This window comes from Triturus cristatus, chromosome 1_1 (assembly GCF_964204655.1).
Source record: "Triturus cristatus chromosome 1_1, aTriCri1.1, whole genome shotgun sequence".
In the NCBI taxonomy this organism is placed as follows: Eukaryota; Metazoa; Chordata; class Amphibia; order Caudata; family Salamandridae; genus Triturus; species Triturus cristatus.
The window spans coordinates 130578353-130597702 of NC_140579.1; the positions used below are offsets into that span (position 1 = coordinate 130578353).

Here is a 19350-nt window from a genome sequence, read left to right on the forward strand (position 1 = left end):
TATAAAATCAAGAGAAGCTCCTTCCTCAGCAAAACGACAGTCCACACCTTGGTTCAACGAGGAGATCAAGAAGCTCTCTGAGTATTGCAAGAAACTTGAAAGAATCTGGAGGCATCAGTGCCACCCAAAGGATAAATCAATCTACAAAAGCCTTTAAACATTTACCTTCTTGCTGTTAATAGAGCACAATTTTACTTTTTTACTGCTCAGATTGATACTTCTCACAAAACCGGAGAAAGTTTAAAAACATATTAAAATATCAAACATGATCGGATAATGGAACTCATACATCAAACGTTTTTGGTCAACACATGCTAAACAGGCAGGATATCCTGAGCATGTATGCCTTTTTGAGGCCTTTGTAAATTATTTGTATCGTGTAAAAATACACCATTCCTAGTTTTCTCTAGAGGAAGTCAACCAGTGGAAGATGCTTTCCTGCTGGTTTTAAACAGGAGGGACTGTATTTTTTTCTATATTTACATCCCTATGTCAAATTGTATCAGATAGCTATGCATTCCCCTAGTGTTGATAATGACTTACAGAGTAAGCAAACGATGTTTCCCAACTGCGTCAAGAACTCAAATTCTCCCACTGTAATATAATTCCCATGAGATCAGACTGAATACAAGTTGTTATATTTCTCAAGGGTCAGTGAAGTTTTCAAAATTATCCACAGCTCACTCAAAACCACTTGTGAGAGTCTTGTACCTTGGGTCTTCGTGAAATAAACTCATAATCATGAGTGGACTGTGGGATATCTGGATCTCACCAGAGCATAAACAGCACTAATCAGCAAATGTCTTGCTTCATCAATACAAAGAATGTGATTTGTCTCTAGCTGTTCTACGCAGTAATCTGGTTTAAGGAATTGCTTCTTCTGTTATTCACTTTTTTGTGCAAAGGTAATAAACACACTACGTTTTTTCTTGGTCTGATCAAGAAAAAAATAACTTGGTTCTGAAGTAGATCACAGCCCACTGTGCATGATGTTCAGAAGGGTACCAGATGTGGAAACATTTGAACAGATCATATAACCAGGTAGCAGAAGAATTTCAAATCACCAGTCACAAAAAACAATGTATTCTATCTTCAACCCCAGTGTGGCCACGGTCATGATAAATGTTGTGTGGAGCAGATTACCCTACATGAAAAGTAGTGTGCTTTAGATGGGCATGAAGAAGAAGGATAGCACCAGCCGTTGTTCAGAGCTCATGTCTTGTCAAAAGCCACCTACTATTTGGAAGACATTTTACAAGAAAGAAGCTGGTTGAAACTTTACTATACAAGATATTTTATTTTCAATCCATCAATTACAAATTCAGTAAAGCTATATATGATCATCATGTTTGAGCATATGGTTTAACACAGATAAAGAATTAAACCAACCAGTGAGGGCTTATGTAGACATGCTGATCAAAGATGATTTTCTTTTGTTGTCTTCTAAAATTAAGCAAGGTGATGAGGTAGACAGAGAGCAAGCTATCTTTGTTGTACATCTAGGAAGTAGATCACCTGTATGAAGTTTGCTTTAGCATGAGGATCAGAAATTTAAAGGAGAGCCTTGGCATGTTTTGCTCATTGTTGTGGTTCTGAGAAATAGGTGGAATGTTTATTGATACATGTCCAGGTCGGCCTATGTTGAGAGCCGGTTAATAAATAGGACTGAAGAAAAGACAGTCAAGACAGGTTGGTGGCACCATTACATGGAGCTACGTTCTAAGCTTTCTTGTATACCATGGAATTTGTTACGTTTTCAGAGGAGTGAGAATTACAAAGATGAGGACTTACTGTGAGCCTCGATGTAGTCTGTCCTTCATTGTGCTTTGTCAGTCTGGCAGCCTTAGTTGCATGTATCCCTTTTAAATTGAATATTTATGAATAACTCAGAGGAAACCTCATTCTATTCAAAGCTAAAAATGCAGAAGATACAGACCATTCTCTTCAAAAACACAACTGGTTGATGACCTTCACTAGGTCCTTGTGTCTGTTAAACTTGTTTAATTGTACAAATTATTTCTGTTATCAGTCAGAGCAATGATACGTCAAGGAGATGTTTACCCATGGCACCAGAAATGGAAACTTCTGTTGAGGTTATCAATGCCATCGTATGATACAGCATCTGAAGCAGAAATAACAATGCTTTGAGCAGTAGGCACCACAAAATAATCAGCTTCCACAGTCCTTGGTTTGCACAGTAAATAGATTGCACACCTCTGGGGATTGAAAAACGCCCTTAGCGTGATTCAACAACTGCCAAAAAGGACTAAAATTGCTTGCAAAATTGGCCTTATGACAGGAAATTGATACCATTATTTCTGGAGTTATTTAAAGGTAATAATTACACAAAAAGTAAGATAGCAGCCTATTAATCCAACAACGAATCACAAAATTAGAGGATAACAGTGGAGGCAGGAGGTATATAAGCAGGAAACAACCAGCTTACGATCAGTACAGAGGCAAAGATGGCAAAGCTACTCTTCCTTACGGGTAAGTCCAGGCTTCCTCGGACTCATTCTCAGAATGTAATATCATTTCTAGAACGCTAGACCGTGATTTCCAGCTTGCTGCTCATTTCTTTAGAAAGGAGATCTCATGTCCTCCACCACATCCTGTGGATAGGTGGGGGTTTGCAGCATTTCCTTTGTTTAGAATAAAGCACCCTTTAGATCTCCAACTGATCTCATGATTGTGTGCTTGTGGTTGAGCAGCATCTTTTTTATTGGTAAGGGAGGGCCTCAGATCCTATATCTTTTGGTGGCAGTGTGATCTCTTTATGGTGGCAGTGTGGTCGGTCACTGTTTTCTCACAGAGTGCACTCTAGCTTTTCTTGGATATGGGTAAACCCCAACGGTTGTGAACAATAGAGCTCACATGTGATCGGCAGATATTCTAATCGATGGAGCCTGGGTGCACTGACGGTCTCCTGCTGTTCCTGTGCTTTAGTAGAGACCAACTGTTCATCTGGTTGAATTGTTCGCAGCACCTTTGGTCTCAGCCAAACAATGACATCTGATTACTGCATCATGAAAGGCATTGGGTAAAGGACAAGATCGCAATTTAGTCTACAAACACCTGATAGCGACGGGAACAAGCCACAACATTGTAGAGCTGCTGTGTATTGTTCACAAGAGCAAGGATTGTCAGCAAAGTTGCACTCCCAAAGGTCTGAGCATAATGTTTTCTCCTCAACAACACTTTGTTAATTACTTAAATTGTCCACACTAACTCATCCAATATATCATTGCTAAAGATAAGCAAAACAAAGTATTTTCACATGTATAATCATCATTAGCCAGTGTGATATAATTTCCGAAAACGAGCAATATCAAGACAAAAGTAATGTAATGGGATGTGTGATGGCATCTCTGATCGCACTGCTTTGTCTTGTTTCATTACATATGGTCTCCGCTCTGAAGTATTCCAGTCCACAGCTAGAATTTCAATAATTTGAAAACCAGCTTAGCACTGTTGTAAGACAGCCTACAGCATCTTTCGGCATCATTTTATCTGAAAGAGGTTTGATGGCAAGGAACATCTACAACTAAACCTTTCTTGAAAAGTCTACTTGTTTGAATGTTTTGACTTTAAAATCTGTGTTTATTTTTTGTAGGTTTTGCGCTCCTACTTAATGCTCAGCTGGGTAAGTTTTATTTAAAAATTGTGCCCATAACTCTTGGGAGGGACTGACCTACTTTAAGATTACAGTAGAATTTATTCACGAAAATAAAACAAAATGTATAAGCTGAATAAGCATCGACGCAACTTTCAGATAATACGACCCTGGCATGTCAGAAACTTTTGTAAAAAGTTCCCCTGCAATCTGTGATTACAGCATATACAATTTCCCTATGAATTTTTATATGGACTTAAGAAAGAAAAAAATCTGAGTTAGACTGGTCAATTTAGCTTAACTAACGCAGTCCAAGAAAACAGTTTGTCCTTCTTCATGAGAATCAGATCTCAATCTAGAAAGGTTATGGAAGCTAATATATGTCTCAGAAATAAAAGGTTAGGTCACAAATATATCTTTGAGGGGCCAACAGAGTATGAGCTCCCTATGTCCAATGAACTGCTTTTCAGAAAATGAAAATGTAGCACATGTTTGACATTTTATTTGAAATATGCACCAGGGTCAATATATTGCCCAGAACAATCACTCATATGAAATATTGCCACAAGATTACGGAGAAGATTCACACTTTACTCAAACTATTTTGTTTAGTTGAGGTATAAACTTGAACTGGCTTTGGAAGGGCCTAGAGGCATTTTGCTATGCAGTTTTCCATTGCTTTGCAGTCAGGTTATTGGTATGGTGTTCACAAGCATACAAAAATTAACACTGCTCTGAAAAGATCACATTTTGTATTAAGAATGGTATCAGGGCTACATGAAGCCACTGGCAGTGAGTGCAAAGCTCAGAAAGCTGGCTCGAGTAGGCTTTTTTATTTCTCCCAGAAACCACTATGGTGTTGGGATTTATCTTGATTGAGCATCAAATAGCAAGAATTAGTAAGACATTGATGCTCTTCAAAGGCCTGCCTTCATAAATCATGGTTTTAAAGTTATATTTTATTCCCGCTGCAGGCTCTGCCTACGAGCTGACATGCTACTTCACCAACTGGGCTCAGTACAGGCCGGGCCTGGGGAAGTTTAAGCCCGACAACATCGACCCATGCCTGTGTACTCACCTGATCTATGCCTTCGCTGGAATGTCCAACAACCAGATCACAACCATTGAGTGGAATGACGTGACTCTCTACAACTCCTTCCAGAACCTCAAGAACCAGTGAGTCCTGTTTTTAGTGCATGGAATTACCTTTCAGTAATTACTACAGAGCACATGGAGGCATGCATCACACCAAATAAAATAAGCACAGCCAAATTCAAATGACAGCAGCACAAGAGTCCAAACAATTTCATCTGTTGGATTAGAACTCATGTGCCTCCCAACATCTAACAGATGCTACTAAGGGAATGCATTGATTTGTTGGGTGGTACATGCAGAGCCCTTTCTTGTAATAAAGTGGTGTACTTCTAAGCCACCTCCTATCTGACCTAACAGGAGCTAACTCACCTCCACTAAAGCTAGCAGACAGCCTGGAGCATGGTATTACATGTCTAGCAAGCACAAGCAGCATGAAAATATCCAAACACTGCCTTGCTGGCCCTCTGTTGATTCCACTATTTACCGCCGTTTATGTTTATTGCACACAGTTTAACATGAACAAATCCTATTCTTTTAGGAGTAATGTTTTAAGTGTGGTAAACATCTTCTAATGCCTTACCGCCCTCTCGCCAAAAGTACTGGCTTTTATTCTTACTTGTCAGTGCAAGCTCTAACTTATCATTAGCTAGAACCTCTGTACATAATATCTGTGCAAGAAAATTCACAAAATATAAGTTACAATATTAAAGCATCTTAAAAGTCATGCACTGTCTTGGAAAGGCCCTGGTGACAAAAAAAAGCATTCAACACTGACATTCAGTGCCACACAGTATAAAAAATGTACAAAGTGTAATAAAAAAAACTGAATGTATGATCAAAGTGTGTGCATCGAATAACCAAAAAAACAAGCCACTATATCACAGCAATTGAAGTGGGAGGGATCTGAGATCACATGTTTACAAAATATGGGAAGAAATGGATTTAACACTTTGCTAGGTACCATGGTCTTGATTGGCTGCTCTCTTTTCTAGGAACGGCAATCTGAAAACTCTGCTGGCAATCGGTGGCTGGAACTTTGGCACAGCCCCGTGAGTATTTTAAAATGGAGTTGAACTCTAAGGCTTTGTGCAAAACCATCCGTCAGCTGTTGACGCTTCTATCCCTATGGTCTTATTCTTCTTCAGATTCACTGCCATGGTCTCCACCCCACAGAACCGTCAGACCTTCATTACCTCGGTCATCAAGTTTCTGCGACAGTATGAGTTTGATGGGCTGGACTTTGACTGGGAGTACCCCGGGTCTAGAGGAAGCCCCCCTCAAGACAAACAACTCTTTACCACACTGGTCCAGGTAACATGGACTGTAAATGGTGGAGGGGATGTACTATGTGACAAGCGGAGCATATATTATGTACATAAAAGGTATAGTGCCCAGGTTATTTCCTAGGCAATTTAATACCTTAGCACTCCATTATTCGTGGAGTTAGAGTCTAACAAAAAGTAACTGCCTGCTTTAAAAGTGACCCGTACTGGCTGACATGTCAGGCAGTTGTAGAGGTTGAATGATGAACTGAGTAAGTCTTGACAACAAATTAAAGGAAAAACACCACAGCCTTCTAGCAATCTGGCAACAGAGTAATGGGTTTCCATTGATACAATTTAGAGACAAGCACACAATATTGAGCATCTTGATGCCAGAAAATAAAATAAATACATTAAATAAAATGGTAGCGTTTGGGGATACAAGCAAGCTATTGCAATCAAATGCATGGTATTTACAGTCTTACTTGCAGCTATAACACTTACAAATATTACACTTCTAACTTGGAAGTCAAAGGCCATCACAAGCAGAAGACTGGTAATCAAAGATGACTGTTAGCAGTATATGCACTGAACCGGGTTTTTTCTTTAATAAGAAAAAAAAAGTTCTGAAAGGAATCAAATTCAATGGGATTTAGTCTAACTATCTAGCATTATAGGATTAGAAAATATTTCAAAAGACGTTGCCAAGATAGAGTTCACTGGTCCACACATAATAAAATTCAGCTTAGTCACTGAGATCCTCTCATTAGACATTAATATGTGTTTTTAAAGTGGATGGTGTCAGAAGAGGCAGGTGTGGCATTGGATCTGTGGCAAAGCAGATCTCTGATGGGGGCTGGGAATAAAGAGGCAAGATTGACAAGAAGCTGTCCGATGTCCATTTTTCCTGTTAGATGCCCTACACTAAATCTTGGGACATCGCTGCAAAGTTCTGAATGGCAAGCTATGATTCTAAAAAAAATGCAGCTGACTTACAGCAGCTTGCTACCACTGGTTAAAAGTACCAAATGTTGCTTTCCTATTCTCTTACACTACACAACGCACCAGACACAAATAAAATGATCACAGGTAACCGGATAAAAACATCAGGAAACTAATCTTCAATCAGCACTAAAACCCAGAGTACCAAATCATCATTGGCTATACAAATACTAATAACTCAATGATAATATCAACAGATTCAAATCAGTTTCCAGACAGAAAACAATACAAGAGTGTGAAAAATAGAAAATAGAGGCTTTAATGTGCTGAAAGACATTGCAGTTCTCCTGTGTTTGTTGTATACAGAGCTTAAAAATGCGGGTTAGCTGTCTAAATTTCTGTACATGGGGCAAGTGAGAGACTGAAAGGGAAGTGAAATGGCCAGCTTAAAACAATGCATTAATGGGGGCAAGTGGGGACTAGAAGTTGGGTTTCTTGATCCCACCTGTAACTACCACTGGCTTCCCCCTCCTTGAACACAATAACATCTTCTATGAGGCACAATGAGTTTAAAGAATGGATTAATGTAAAAACTACACTAATACAACTGGATACAACAGACATTTTAAAATAATACATTATAATTATAGACCACCCTTTTTCAATTTGGCCTTGCTTTACGTCTTAACACATGGTTTCTTCTGTTAATTTTTGCAGGAAATGCTAGCAGCCTTCCAGCAGGAGGCCACTCAGACCAACAGGGCCCGCCTCATGGTGACTGCAGCAGTGGCTGGAGGTATCTCCAACATCCAGGCTGGGTACCAGATCCCTCAGCTCTCGGCGTAAGTACAACAAGTAATCTGGTCATGGCTTGGTTCCAAGACTGCTGCAAGCACTGGACTATAGCAGTGGTTTGCCAGGGAATAGATTTTGCATATATAAGTAATGTAGCTTGCTATAGCGTCTATTATAGCTTTATAGCCTGTAGTAGTGGGCTATGCTGGCCATTAAAAACCCGCTCCAGCATTCTGCTCGGGCCATTAACAAGGGAGTGGGCCTTTAACGGCCAGTGTAGCCCAGCTACAGCGGGCAATGAAGCTAATACAACATTCCACTCCATGAGGGCAGAATGTTCTAATTAAAAAACACAAAGTGCTCTCAGAGCCTCCCCTTGGGCTCCGAAGCCTTAGTTTCACAGCTCTTGCAGTGAATGTTCTACATCTAACAGCACACGCAGGACAACCACTGTCAGCTGCTGAACATTCACAGCAAGAGCTGTGGAAGGGGCTGAAGTCAGCCCCTGGTTCCCGCTGGCTTGGATGAACTGCTTTTTGAAGTCCAGCCAAGCCAGGGTGACCCAGGAGCTGAGCAGCATTCACCCGTCCCTCCTTCTGAAGCCCTAGTAACACTGAGCTACAGGAGTAGGGAAGAGTGCAGGCTGCATATGTCCTCCAACACTTTCTTCTGCCTAAATAATATATTTTCGAGAAGCACGGAAAAAATAAAGGCAAATGCTGTGTATTAGAAAATTGAAATGTTGAGATCAGCGGGGACTATACCAGTTCATATAGGTCTCTGCTGCTTCATTGTCTTGAATTGAGGGCTCAACATTCCAATGTTCTAATTTGCTATAGGAGCTATAACAAACGCCATTACTTATATATGGAAATTCTACTCATTGGTATGTTGAGAGCTCCTTTGAAGACAATGGAGTAGCTGCGGGCTTACAGTGGCTGGTATAAGTCCGGAGCTCCAACATTCCATGTTGGACTTCATGTTTCTCCAGTTTTAATTTATAACATTCCACCCTTAGTGGGTGAAATGTTTAATAAACATATAGCCCTTCTGCCTCAGGCTGTAAGGCTATAATACGATTCCATAAGTAAACTAGAAGTAATATCTGAGGCAACATGGGTGCGGTCTAAAACTCTGCCTTTAGCTACCCTATCATTCACTTGCATAGCTTGAAGAACGAGACAGGTGAAACATGTTTTACTTACTATGCAAACTTTGTCAAGATATGAATGAGTGTTATAACAAACCAACTAGGGAAACTATAACAAAACAAAAGTTCTAACAAACTCTATAACAAAGACATTAATTAAAAACAGATTAACAGTATCTACCCTAGGTCCCGCACTGAGAACTTCGAGGATCCACAGTGGTTTCCCTCGAGATTTAAGCAAGTCCACCGGTCTGTCCCTGTTGGGGCATTACTACCTCATTCTTCCAGTGCACCCATCTCTGGAAGGTATAATTGTACCTCACTTTTTATTTATTATTACTTATTATTATTACTATTTTCACACACCAGAACAACAATAGCATCCTGACGTAAGGGGACGTGACTTTGACCTCCCTCTGATATTATTTGCCGCCCCCTTTGAGAGTAGACGAGGTTAAAAGGTCCTGAAGAATTGCCGAGATCCAGTTGGACTTTTTGATAGGCAAGAAACATGTCGACCCTTTCGCACAACTCACTAGAACTGACACAGGTCTAATTTCCCATCTCAGTTTTGGACTTTTTCAGTCAGTTTTTATCCATGGCCCACACACTCCGCGAGTATCTAGGAGCCGTTTTTAAACCACACTTGTACATTCCCACATCTACTCCCTTCGAATGTATGTCGTCATTCCGCAGTCTTTTTCCCCGCAGGTAATCACAACGCGGTCGTTACAACGACCGCGTTGTGATTCCGCATACCATTACTCCGCAAGTCGGAACAACGACTTGCGGAGGGGGGGGGGCTTTGGATGTTGGAATAGTATAATTTACTATTCCAACTCCAGTCTGTGCGGACACTAGGGAAGGTGTTGGATTTTAAATCCAACACCTTCCCCCCCTCCCTCGCAAGTCGTTGTTCCGACTTGCGGAGTAATGGTATGCAGAATCAAAACGCGGTCGTTGTAACGACCGCGTTGTGATTGCCTGCGGGGAAATTTTCTCATAGGTTCACCCTCACATAATACAGCATGACACCCTTCGGGGTGAGTGAGGGGCCTTGCTCCTAATTGGAGCTATCCCCGAATGAGCATTATCTCTCTTGCTCCCTGTAGCACCTACCCACGTCAGCCATTACCGACATGTCCCCCAGGTTATTTCCTCCTCTCCCCCCTTTTTTGGCCCCCCCTTGTCCTCCTAGGAACAGCGCACATTTTGTCTACAAAATGATCTTTACAATGACAATCCATAAATGTCCAGATAAATGACTTAAGACAAATTTCCACCTTCGCTTATGGATTGATCTTAACATCACCAATGGTTATATACAAACATGTTAAAGTTCCTTAATATGTGCAAAGGAATTTATTAACAAATTTGTCATCGTCTGCTAAGTTTAGCTGTAGAGAAAAATGTAGATTAAAAAGTTAAATGTAAGAAGGGATTGTTACTTTAAAAAAATAGTACATTTGTAGCATGTAGAGAGTATCCCTGGAAAATACATTTAACGTCTTGTCTTCTGATGACAAGTTTATTTCTTACAATGCACACTAAAGGCAAAGATAGACCATATTTAAATCACTTGATGTGTCCTTGATTCAAAGGGATATTTTATTTAAAGCATATTTGCTATAATACTCACAAAATAGACAACGAAACTAGAGTTTGTTTGAGCAAAATAACTGGCATTTAAACACCGTGTCTGGAAAGGCGGTTCTTTTAATAATTCAAAAGATTTCAATTACTTAAAATGGTAACATGCATTTTTCTGGCAGGGCTCTTGACTATATCCATGTGATGACCTATGATTTGCATGGATCGTGGGAGGGATACACTGGAGAAAACAGCCCCCTGTACACCAACCCTGCAGCCACTGGAGCAAATGCCTATTTGAATATTGTAAGTATAGCTACACGTGCTGGAGAAGCTCCAGTCCAGCAGAACTTCAAGTTGACTATGTTTTCAGTTGAATTCCCAGTTACAGTACACCATACAGAATGCATTAACTGATTGACATATCACTTCACAGATTTCCTGACCTGAAAACAAGCATTCTCTTTGTAGGATTACGTCATGAACTACTGGTTGAGCAATGGTGCCCCAGCGTCAAAACTTATTGTTGGAGTCCCGACCTATGGACATACCTTCATTCTGAGCAACCCATCCAGCAATGGAATTGGAGCCCCAACCTCTGGAGCTGGACCTGCCGGGCCTTACACCAGACAGGCTGGGTTCTGGGCCTACTATGAGGTATGTGAGTCGATGTACCCTAATAAAGAATCACCCACTTTGACAGATTTTTTAGTGGGCTGAAATATGCTGAGCAACTACAACATCGGGATGCACAAATAGGATTTTAATGTAAACAGACAGATTTACACACCACGCACCTATTACGATTCAAATGTCTAACATTGCTATTTTATTCAATAAGTAATTAGCTGATTATCTTACCAACATAAAGCAACAGGTTGATAGAACCATGTAACCTCACAAATTCTCTGATTCAAAGGTCGTGTTTAAACAATTAATTCTAAAATAAAAACAGCACATGTAGTCCAGCTTGCGTTTACCCTTGTATGATAGTCATATGTCAACAGTCAAACTTTACTTCACTTTACACATTGAGATTCTAAACCTCAGTAACCTCATGAAATCCTTATGTAAACCCCCACCCTTGCTTCTGTAAGCTGCGTATGGTGACAGTTAATTGATATGATCTAGGTAATAGCACTGTGCTACCCATCAGGTTTAGGTATTGGATACATAAATATCCCCCAGTAAAAAATAAAATCACTTTACTTAGACACTGACATAGAATATTGAACACAACGGGGTGGGGTGAAGGGGGAGGTTATAAAAGTGTACTGTTCCATCAGTCCGCTGCCTGGGATTTGAATTAAGAGACTTGACACAGCCATCTTGGAGCAAACTTTATTCAAACTTAAACCACTACAGATCTGCACCTTCCTGAAGAATGGAGCTACTGAGAACTGGTCGTCTGCTGAGGAGGTTCCCTATGCGTACCAGGGTAACGAGTGGCTTGGATATGATAACGTGAAGAGTGTCACACTCAAGGTATGATTTGAAGATTGACCACTTATAAACCAATAACATTATAGGTTCCCACATATCTATGTTATGTTAATTCAGTTTATAATACGTGTGAATAACCCCGGTGGGGTGTCTCGGTGCAATCTAGAACAAACAGATAACCCGAATAATTAGGCCACAAATAGCAGTTTTAAGAAGTTTTCTGAATTTGTAATGGTCCGTGCATTGATGTATGTAAAATGGGGAGCTTGTTCTAGAGCATCGGAGGCTAATAAAAGGATCAGTCACCCAAGCAACCAGTGCTGCTTTCCAGACAGAGGGGGGACTTTCCCAGTGGCAATGGATAGATTAAATAGTGAGCAGGTGGCCAGTGCAAGCTGAAAGGACAAGGACACTGTGATATGAGGTGGGCAGATGTCTAAGGGAGACCCTGATTCAGCAGCTGCCAGTACCTTCTGAATAGACTCAGGCAAGAGTGGTTTAAAGTTCCCTAAGGTAAAACCATGATAAGGATTAAACTGCCCGCTGGCTTACTGAGTTATTTTGGGAAAATTCTGATAAACTATATTGATTTTTTTCTTTGTGGTGATTCGCAAGGTAATGACAAAGAGCTTGTGATGGTACAACCTCCAGAGAGTAGGCTTGAGGGTTTAGGATAGGGTTAAGCACTTTAAAGAGCTCCTTCGAGGAGTTCCCAGTCTAATTTGGAGAGAAATGTGTGCTTTGTAGGCTTTTTTATGTTGCGGTGATGTTTCGTTAAGGATAGTTAATATGCCTCTTTATCAATGAGATTATTGAAATGGTGCCATAGTCTCTCAAGCTTTTTACACAGACTTTTCAGTACGCAAATCCAGGGTGTACCAGGGTGCGTGCGTTCCATGGTTGGAATTAGAGCAAGGTTTTATAAGGGCTATCTTGTTAAAAGCTGCATTAACAGCTTAGAGGTAACCTCTTGGAACTTTGTCGACATTGGAGTCAGCTGTAGTAGGTGTAAATTTAAATACATTAGAAAATGCACAAGTGCCTTGTCTTCGATGCCTTCTGTGTATGCTCAGGCACCACCTTGAGTTTAGAAATCTGAAAACAAGTTAGAGAGTGATCGTCCAGAGAATAGGTAGAGGGGCATCACAAGACAAAGCGGGAGAATTTGCAAAGATCAAATCTGGTGTGGCCCGCTTGATGGGTGGGACTTATCACTTTCTGTTGGAGGCCTAATGAAGTTACATCAGAGGTTAGATGTACTTCCTCAAGATAGTGGAATCATCACTATGGATATTAAAATCACCCAGTAAAAGAAAATGTTGGGATGCAACAACATGGAGAGTAATGAATTATGTGAGAAGTCCACTAAATTCTTTTTTAGGTTCTGGAGGGCAGTGTATTAGGGCACCCCTCCCGCAGTCCTTTGGAGAGATTTCAATTTTACAAACACAAATCTCTACCCAGTCTGCTTGTAAATAGTCTATAGGAGAGGCTTTGGTGGTATCTTTAAATATGATGGATATGCCACCACCTATCCTGCCTTCTCTGTTTAGTCTCAACATTTGGTATTTATCTATGGCAGTAATACGAGTATATTCCATCCACTATTTATAGGCTCAGTGGCTGATGAAGAACAACCTGGCCGGTGCCATGGTGTGGGCCATTGATCTGGACGACTTCACAGGCACATTCTGTAACCAAGGAAAGTTCCCCCTCATCACTGCGCTGAAGACTACTCTCGGAGTGCAGGCTTCAGGTGAGAGACGTGATTTCAGATTTATTTTAATATGACATCAGTGGCTAGTGCTTGTATCTTTGTTAGCGTGATCTTAGGTGTAAAGTCATACACACGCTGCTCAAATGTGCCCACAGATCCTATCTTACAGTAAACCATTCCTGCATGTTTGTAACAGCCAAGCCTTAAACCTTTAAATTTTGATATATAACACACCACACCATCTATGACCAGATCCTAGGCAGACCATGCATACAAACTGAACAAATCTATATTTGATAGGATAACCCTTTTATAAAAGAACCCGCAGCAAGCACAATCTCTCCAGTTTGGGCTGCAGACTCAATTTTATTTTTTCTAGACACATGAGACTGCTTCTCATCTTCAGAATGTCTCAGGATCCCTCAACTTCGGAATGTCTCAAGAGTCCCCTTCTACTCATGATGCTCTTCTTTCTGCAATGCAATTGGTCAGAGGATTTAGATTGGTTAGGCAGGATGGGAGTCAATGTGGGGCATGGGCTACTCAATCAAAACACACACTTTGCTAATAATGCATACACTGAATTTCAAATGTGTCCTAAATGGCTGCCCAGATACTGCCTTCTTTGCACATCTTGGAATTTTGATTGGAGATCTGCAACTTGTGATCACAAGAGGTGTCCTCTTTAAAGAATCCATGTACTGTAGTCTTGGATAGTCATACTGAAAAAGGAACGTAATCATGTGAGAATCAACATGTTTTCCTCTGAATTGCAGGCTGCACAGCTCCCGCGGTTCCTGTTGCCCCAGTCACAGCAGCTCCTGCCACAGCAGCTCCATCTGGCGGTGGCAGCAGTGGAGGTGGAAGCTCCGGTGGAAGTTCTGGTGGAAGCGGATTCTGTGCAGGCAAAGCCAGCGGTCTCTACCCAGTCGCCGGAAACAAAAACGCCTTCTGGCACTGCCTCAATGGGATCACTTATCAGCAACACTGCCAGGCTACCCTGGTCTTTGACCCTAGCTGCTCTTGCTGCAACTGGCCATAAAAACATCCAGCATCGGAACAAACATGTTAATTAACAAATTATTTGATTCAAATTGCTTGTTCCAACAATGTCATTCTATAATAAAAACAATGCAAAATAAACACAGGTGTCTCAAATACTTTGGCCAGTGTACGAGTGTAACATTTTATTTTGGGTATTTAGGTACTACTATGTTTTTTTAAAAACTGATCATTTGATTTAACTCACTCATTTCATCAAAAAGTGCATTCATTTAAAATAGCAATTCCTTCAAGATAAAAACTCTGCCTTTAGCTCACATTCTTGGCCTGCAGCCCATCTTTCTGCTTTTTTGCTCTGGTGCCCCAACACAGGTCTTTCATGCACTTGTACAAGTCAAATCTCTGCTATTCTTGCTTTATCAAAAATAAAGAAACAGTAATGCATTTTTTTTGGCATTATAGAAAGTGTGGCTAATGCACACAGCTCAATCAATGCACCTCAATCCTCACCTGCAAGATTATTTACCAGCCCAGTACTGGAATTCATAAATAGTTCAAAATTATGTACAGCTGCACCCTCTACTGCTCCACTATTGTCCCTAAATATGGGGATACTGCTGTAGTTAAAATGGTGGCAAGCAAAAAGGAACAATAGGGCATTCCAATACAGAATATCTTGCACATAACTAAGGAGATTTGGACTTGAATGAACCGAATTTACATACAAGGCCATAGACTTTAATAGGATGCTCTGCTGGAGCCCATAATATGAGCAGCCTACAGAAGATCCATTTCCTGAGCCCAAAGAGATGAGAAAAGGTTTCTGACAGGGATCTGTCGTAAAAGAGAGTATAAGTGTGCAAAGTGCATGGGGTCAGCGATATGAAGTCAGTCACAGGTTTTACTTGAGTTCAGAGGCAGCTATGAGCTCTAAGCATCGGTGGGTGAACAATAGGGGAAATTGAAGGATTTGACAAGCTTAATGGCTGGATGAAAACTAATAGTAAACAGTGACGAGACCTTTGCAGAGGAGGGCAATGGACAAAATCTACTTGGATGTGAATATCTGAACACAAATGTACAGAACCAACTAGAAGTGGAAAGTACTATGTTGGCCTTAAGCCGATGCATGCCTCAATGAGAAGGCTCCAGTTTTAGGAGAAGCACCCACCTCTCAAAGCAGCATGTCACTAGGGGCTCACACACCCTGGTCCGTAATATAGAGGGAAATATGCATTCACAGATAACTATATACAACTCCTACCAACATTATACACAACACAAATAAAAACTCACAACTCAATCTCCTAGTCTTCACCAGTATACTCCGTGAAGATTGTCAGAGGCTAGAATGACCCTTTGCAATTTGCCCACTGGTGGTTTGACACTAGCATTATGCTAGGCAATAGAGATAACCCTACATGTTGCGGCCCCCCATAGAAAACCTTTCCAGTCTTACCCTAACCCATGCCAGGGGTATGTGTGATCATACTCACAGAGCACATCCCAAGCGCTTCCTCTCAAGACTTTGACTTACCCATACTGTCAAAATCACTAATAGACACTCAGGCCAGTCTTAATCAGTGGCCGACATCTCTCCTCCAGATAAACAAGATACAATGTACCTTGCAGTTTCCTGGACACACTATACTGCTTATCAAAGAAAAGAGGGGCCCTGTACAGTGAATAAGAGGGGTATCCTTTGGTCTTTGGTTTTTATCTAAGCTTACAATGAATGTTGAAAAATCATGTTTATGAAAGAACTTATTTTCACTATATTTTTGAATAACTAATAAATTAATCTGTGAAGAAGGCAAGATGGGTATAGGTGGGGCCAAGAAGGGGCGCTTTGGAAGAGTAAGTGAGGGGAGGGCTCAGCATTACTTGCAAAATGACACCATTAGCACGTATAGCACTTAGTCCATTGACATTGTTCGATGCTCCCATGCAGAGGATTGTAATGAAGATCTTATAAACGTCTAGCTGGCAAATAACGAAGCACTGCTGAGACAGTCAAGGACAGTCATGAAAACTGGGCATTAGGCCATACATTAGTACCTTCCAATCCCCCCGTGGGCTGATGCCGTTGGAGGCCATGTTTTTTTCTGCTGGGGGCTGCAATCATCCGCTCTTCAACTTCAGACTTGCGATAGCAGACGCTTCCTCTTTTCATTTAACACTTGCAGAGACCATGTCACGCTCACAGTGTAACTGACAGTGCAGGACTCAATGGGTTCCTGCGTTGTCAGTCACACAACGTGTGATGTCACCACTGCCACACAGTGCAGTGAGTGTGACTGCATTGACTGCCTCGGAGGCTGTAAGGAGTGGGCCATGGAGAAGTCTGTGGGAGACTTCACAGGACGGAGCTGAAGAGGCAGAGCCGCCAGCCAACCGAAGGCAAGGAACAAAAAGATAAAAAACAAACACTTCCGGAAGTGCATGAATGGAAAGTGGTGAAAGGGTTGTTTGGTAAAGTTTTCAAAAGCCATATCAGTATTAAAAACAAAACCGAAGTACTAAAATGCATACTATGAACAAAGGACTTACCAGTCCAGTAAAACTCCTCCGAGAAACAATGAGAGAGGTCTCAGATGTAGGGTGCCACCCGACCTCTACAATACATTGTGGCCACATTTCATCCCCAGGGCCGACACGGTCTGATGAGGTAAATAAAGGGTGGAGTGGCCGCTTGATACACCAGTACAGTGGTTCTGGGTGCATTATTTAGCATGTTACCTGCCAGCAACCTGCTTTCGTCCCCAAGGCTGGAGACAGTCACCACATTGGCGACGAGGACGGTTGCAACCTGCTGGTGCAATCGCTGCAACCCAACCTGCGGTTTTGAGAAGGCTGGCTGTGAAGCACGGTACCCTGACGGCTAGTGTCCAGAGATAGAAATAGGGGTGTCCACAGTGCTTTGCCTGTCTGGGAGAGCATAGTTGGTGATAACGTAACAGGTGCTGGCTCAGTGGTCTGTGAAGCAGCATCCTGGATGTCCCACATACTGGATGAAAATTGCCAATCAGTGCTCACCACTGTCACTGTCTAAGAGACATTCGGAGGGGAGGTGCTGCAAGAGGAGACACCACTGTGACCCCAGCGTAGTGTCCCTCTGCGCAGTAGCTCAGGTCCTAAAGGTTTGGGAAGGCCTCATGCATTAAGGGCTAGGTTCGCACTATGTAAAAGCAGCAGCAGAAACCCTGCCCCACCGCCTCCCTATGCCGAATCATTGGTCAAGGCATTGCCGCCATTCAGGGTGCTAATGGACCCAGAGACAGCCGAACCATGGTGGTGCTCCTGGGTTGGAAAGCTGCAACTTTACTTCTGTCCCACTCACGAAACAAATGGGGCGGTAAATAGGCCTTTGTTCCTTCACTTTCGAGGACCGGAAATATATACGACCAGTTTGAAAAACTGTCCAACACGGGTGATGACACTGACTTGGATGACACTGTTGCGACTTTGAACTGCAACTTTGACCCTCAGCTTAACCCAGACAATGAGCGTTTTAAGCTGCAACAAGCTTGACAAATGGAGGATGAGTCAGTGGATATGTTCTAAGCATGCATCAGGAAACTAGTATGTACATGTGTCAACCCTAAACAAACTAAAGAGATCAGGGTGCAGATGATACTGGGTCGCAGGTCTGTAGGTCTGCAGTCCTGAGACGGCTAATTCTACGCCTGCTGGGAATCACCGTGGATGCCATTCTGGTCCTGGACCGGTCAAATGAGCTGGTGAACCGCCAATCCAATGACATGGAGGTGGCTCTGGCGAGAGGGGCAACCCCACCTGGTGCAGCTCGTGTTTTAAAGGTAAAGGAAGAGCAAGTGGATGGCATCCAGAGATACCCCGCTTGCCACATACCCCCAAGAGTCCACAACAACTGGAGAACAAGTGTGGCAACTGTACTTGAGCATCAAACATTGGATGTCTGCCCTGCTCAAGGGCCACTTTGCCAAAGTGTGCTGGAGCGAAGAGAAGGGGAGAAAAACAGCAGCCAAAGGTAAGCTGGGAGCAGCCCTGTGACAGTTGTCAATTGTGGAGAAGCCAGAGAACCATTCATCGGGGGCAAACCGAGATTCAATCCTGATGACGACAATGATAGTGTGGTGTTCGCCATCCCCTTTGCAGGCAAAGAAGGCAACCAAAAGCGTCCGCCGCCCATGTGCACTGTGGAGATCGGAGGCACATTTGCGAGGGCCCTAATCAACATTGTAGCCTCAATCAACATCATGGACACCCCCCTAGCTCAGCAAGATATCTCCATGCCTAAACGTGGCTCCCACGAGACCAAGGATATCCACTTACGGAGGCACAGAACCACTGGTAGGAGTACTGAAAATGGTAGTGTTGAGCAAAGGTTGGTCGGCCCAGGCCCGTTTCCATATCATAGAAGGTGACACAGGCACCCTCTTGGGCTGCCACATGGCTGAAGCCCTGGGGCTTGTCTTTTTCACAAGGCAAATCCAGGAGTCCCACGTTTTTGCCATCATGTAGGAATTTCAGCAAGGGGGGTTAGGACAGCTTAAGAACACCAAGGTGCAGCTGCACATTGATGACAGTGAGGCCCACAGTGCTCCACCAGCGGAGGGTACCATTACACCTGCGGCCTCTGGTGGAAGAGGAGCTGTGGAATCTGGAACAACAAGGGATTATCAAGAAGGTCACTTGCCTCACACCCTGGGTATCACACCTGGTAATCGCAAGCAATCGCAAGCAAACCCAAGCAACCTGC

General features: G+C 42.3%; 1 protein-coding gene across 1 annotated transcript; it reads left to right on the plus strand.

The window, feature by feature from the left end:
• The first annotated feature begins 2366 nt into the window (after positions 1–2366).
• Positions 2367–14750, plus strand: LOC146869787 (acidic mammalian chitinase-like). The gene is made up of 11 exons (XM_085615208.1): positions 2367–2490; positions 3614–3643; positions 4588–4789; positions 5701–5757; positions 5854–6019; positions 7630–7754; positions 10630–10753; positions 10919–11104; positions 11813–11932; positions 13505–13646; positions 14384–14750. The coding sequence occupies exons 1-11, from the start codon at positions 2466–2468 to the stop codon at positions 14647–14649; spliced, it is 1443 nt and encodes a 480-aa protein (XP_085471334.1). The 5' UTR covers positions 2367–2465; the 3' UTR covers positions 14650–14750.
• The last annotated feature ends 4600 nt before the right edge of the window (positions 14751–19350 follow it).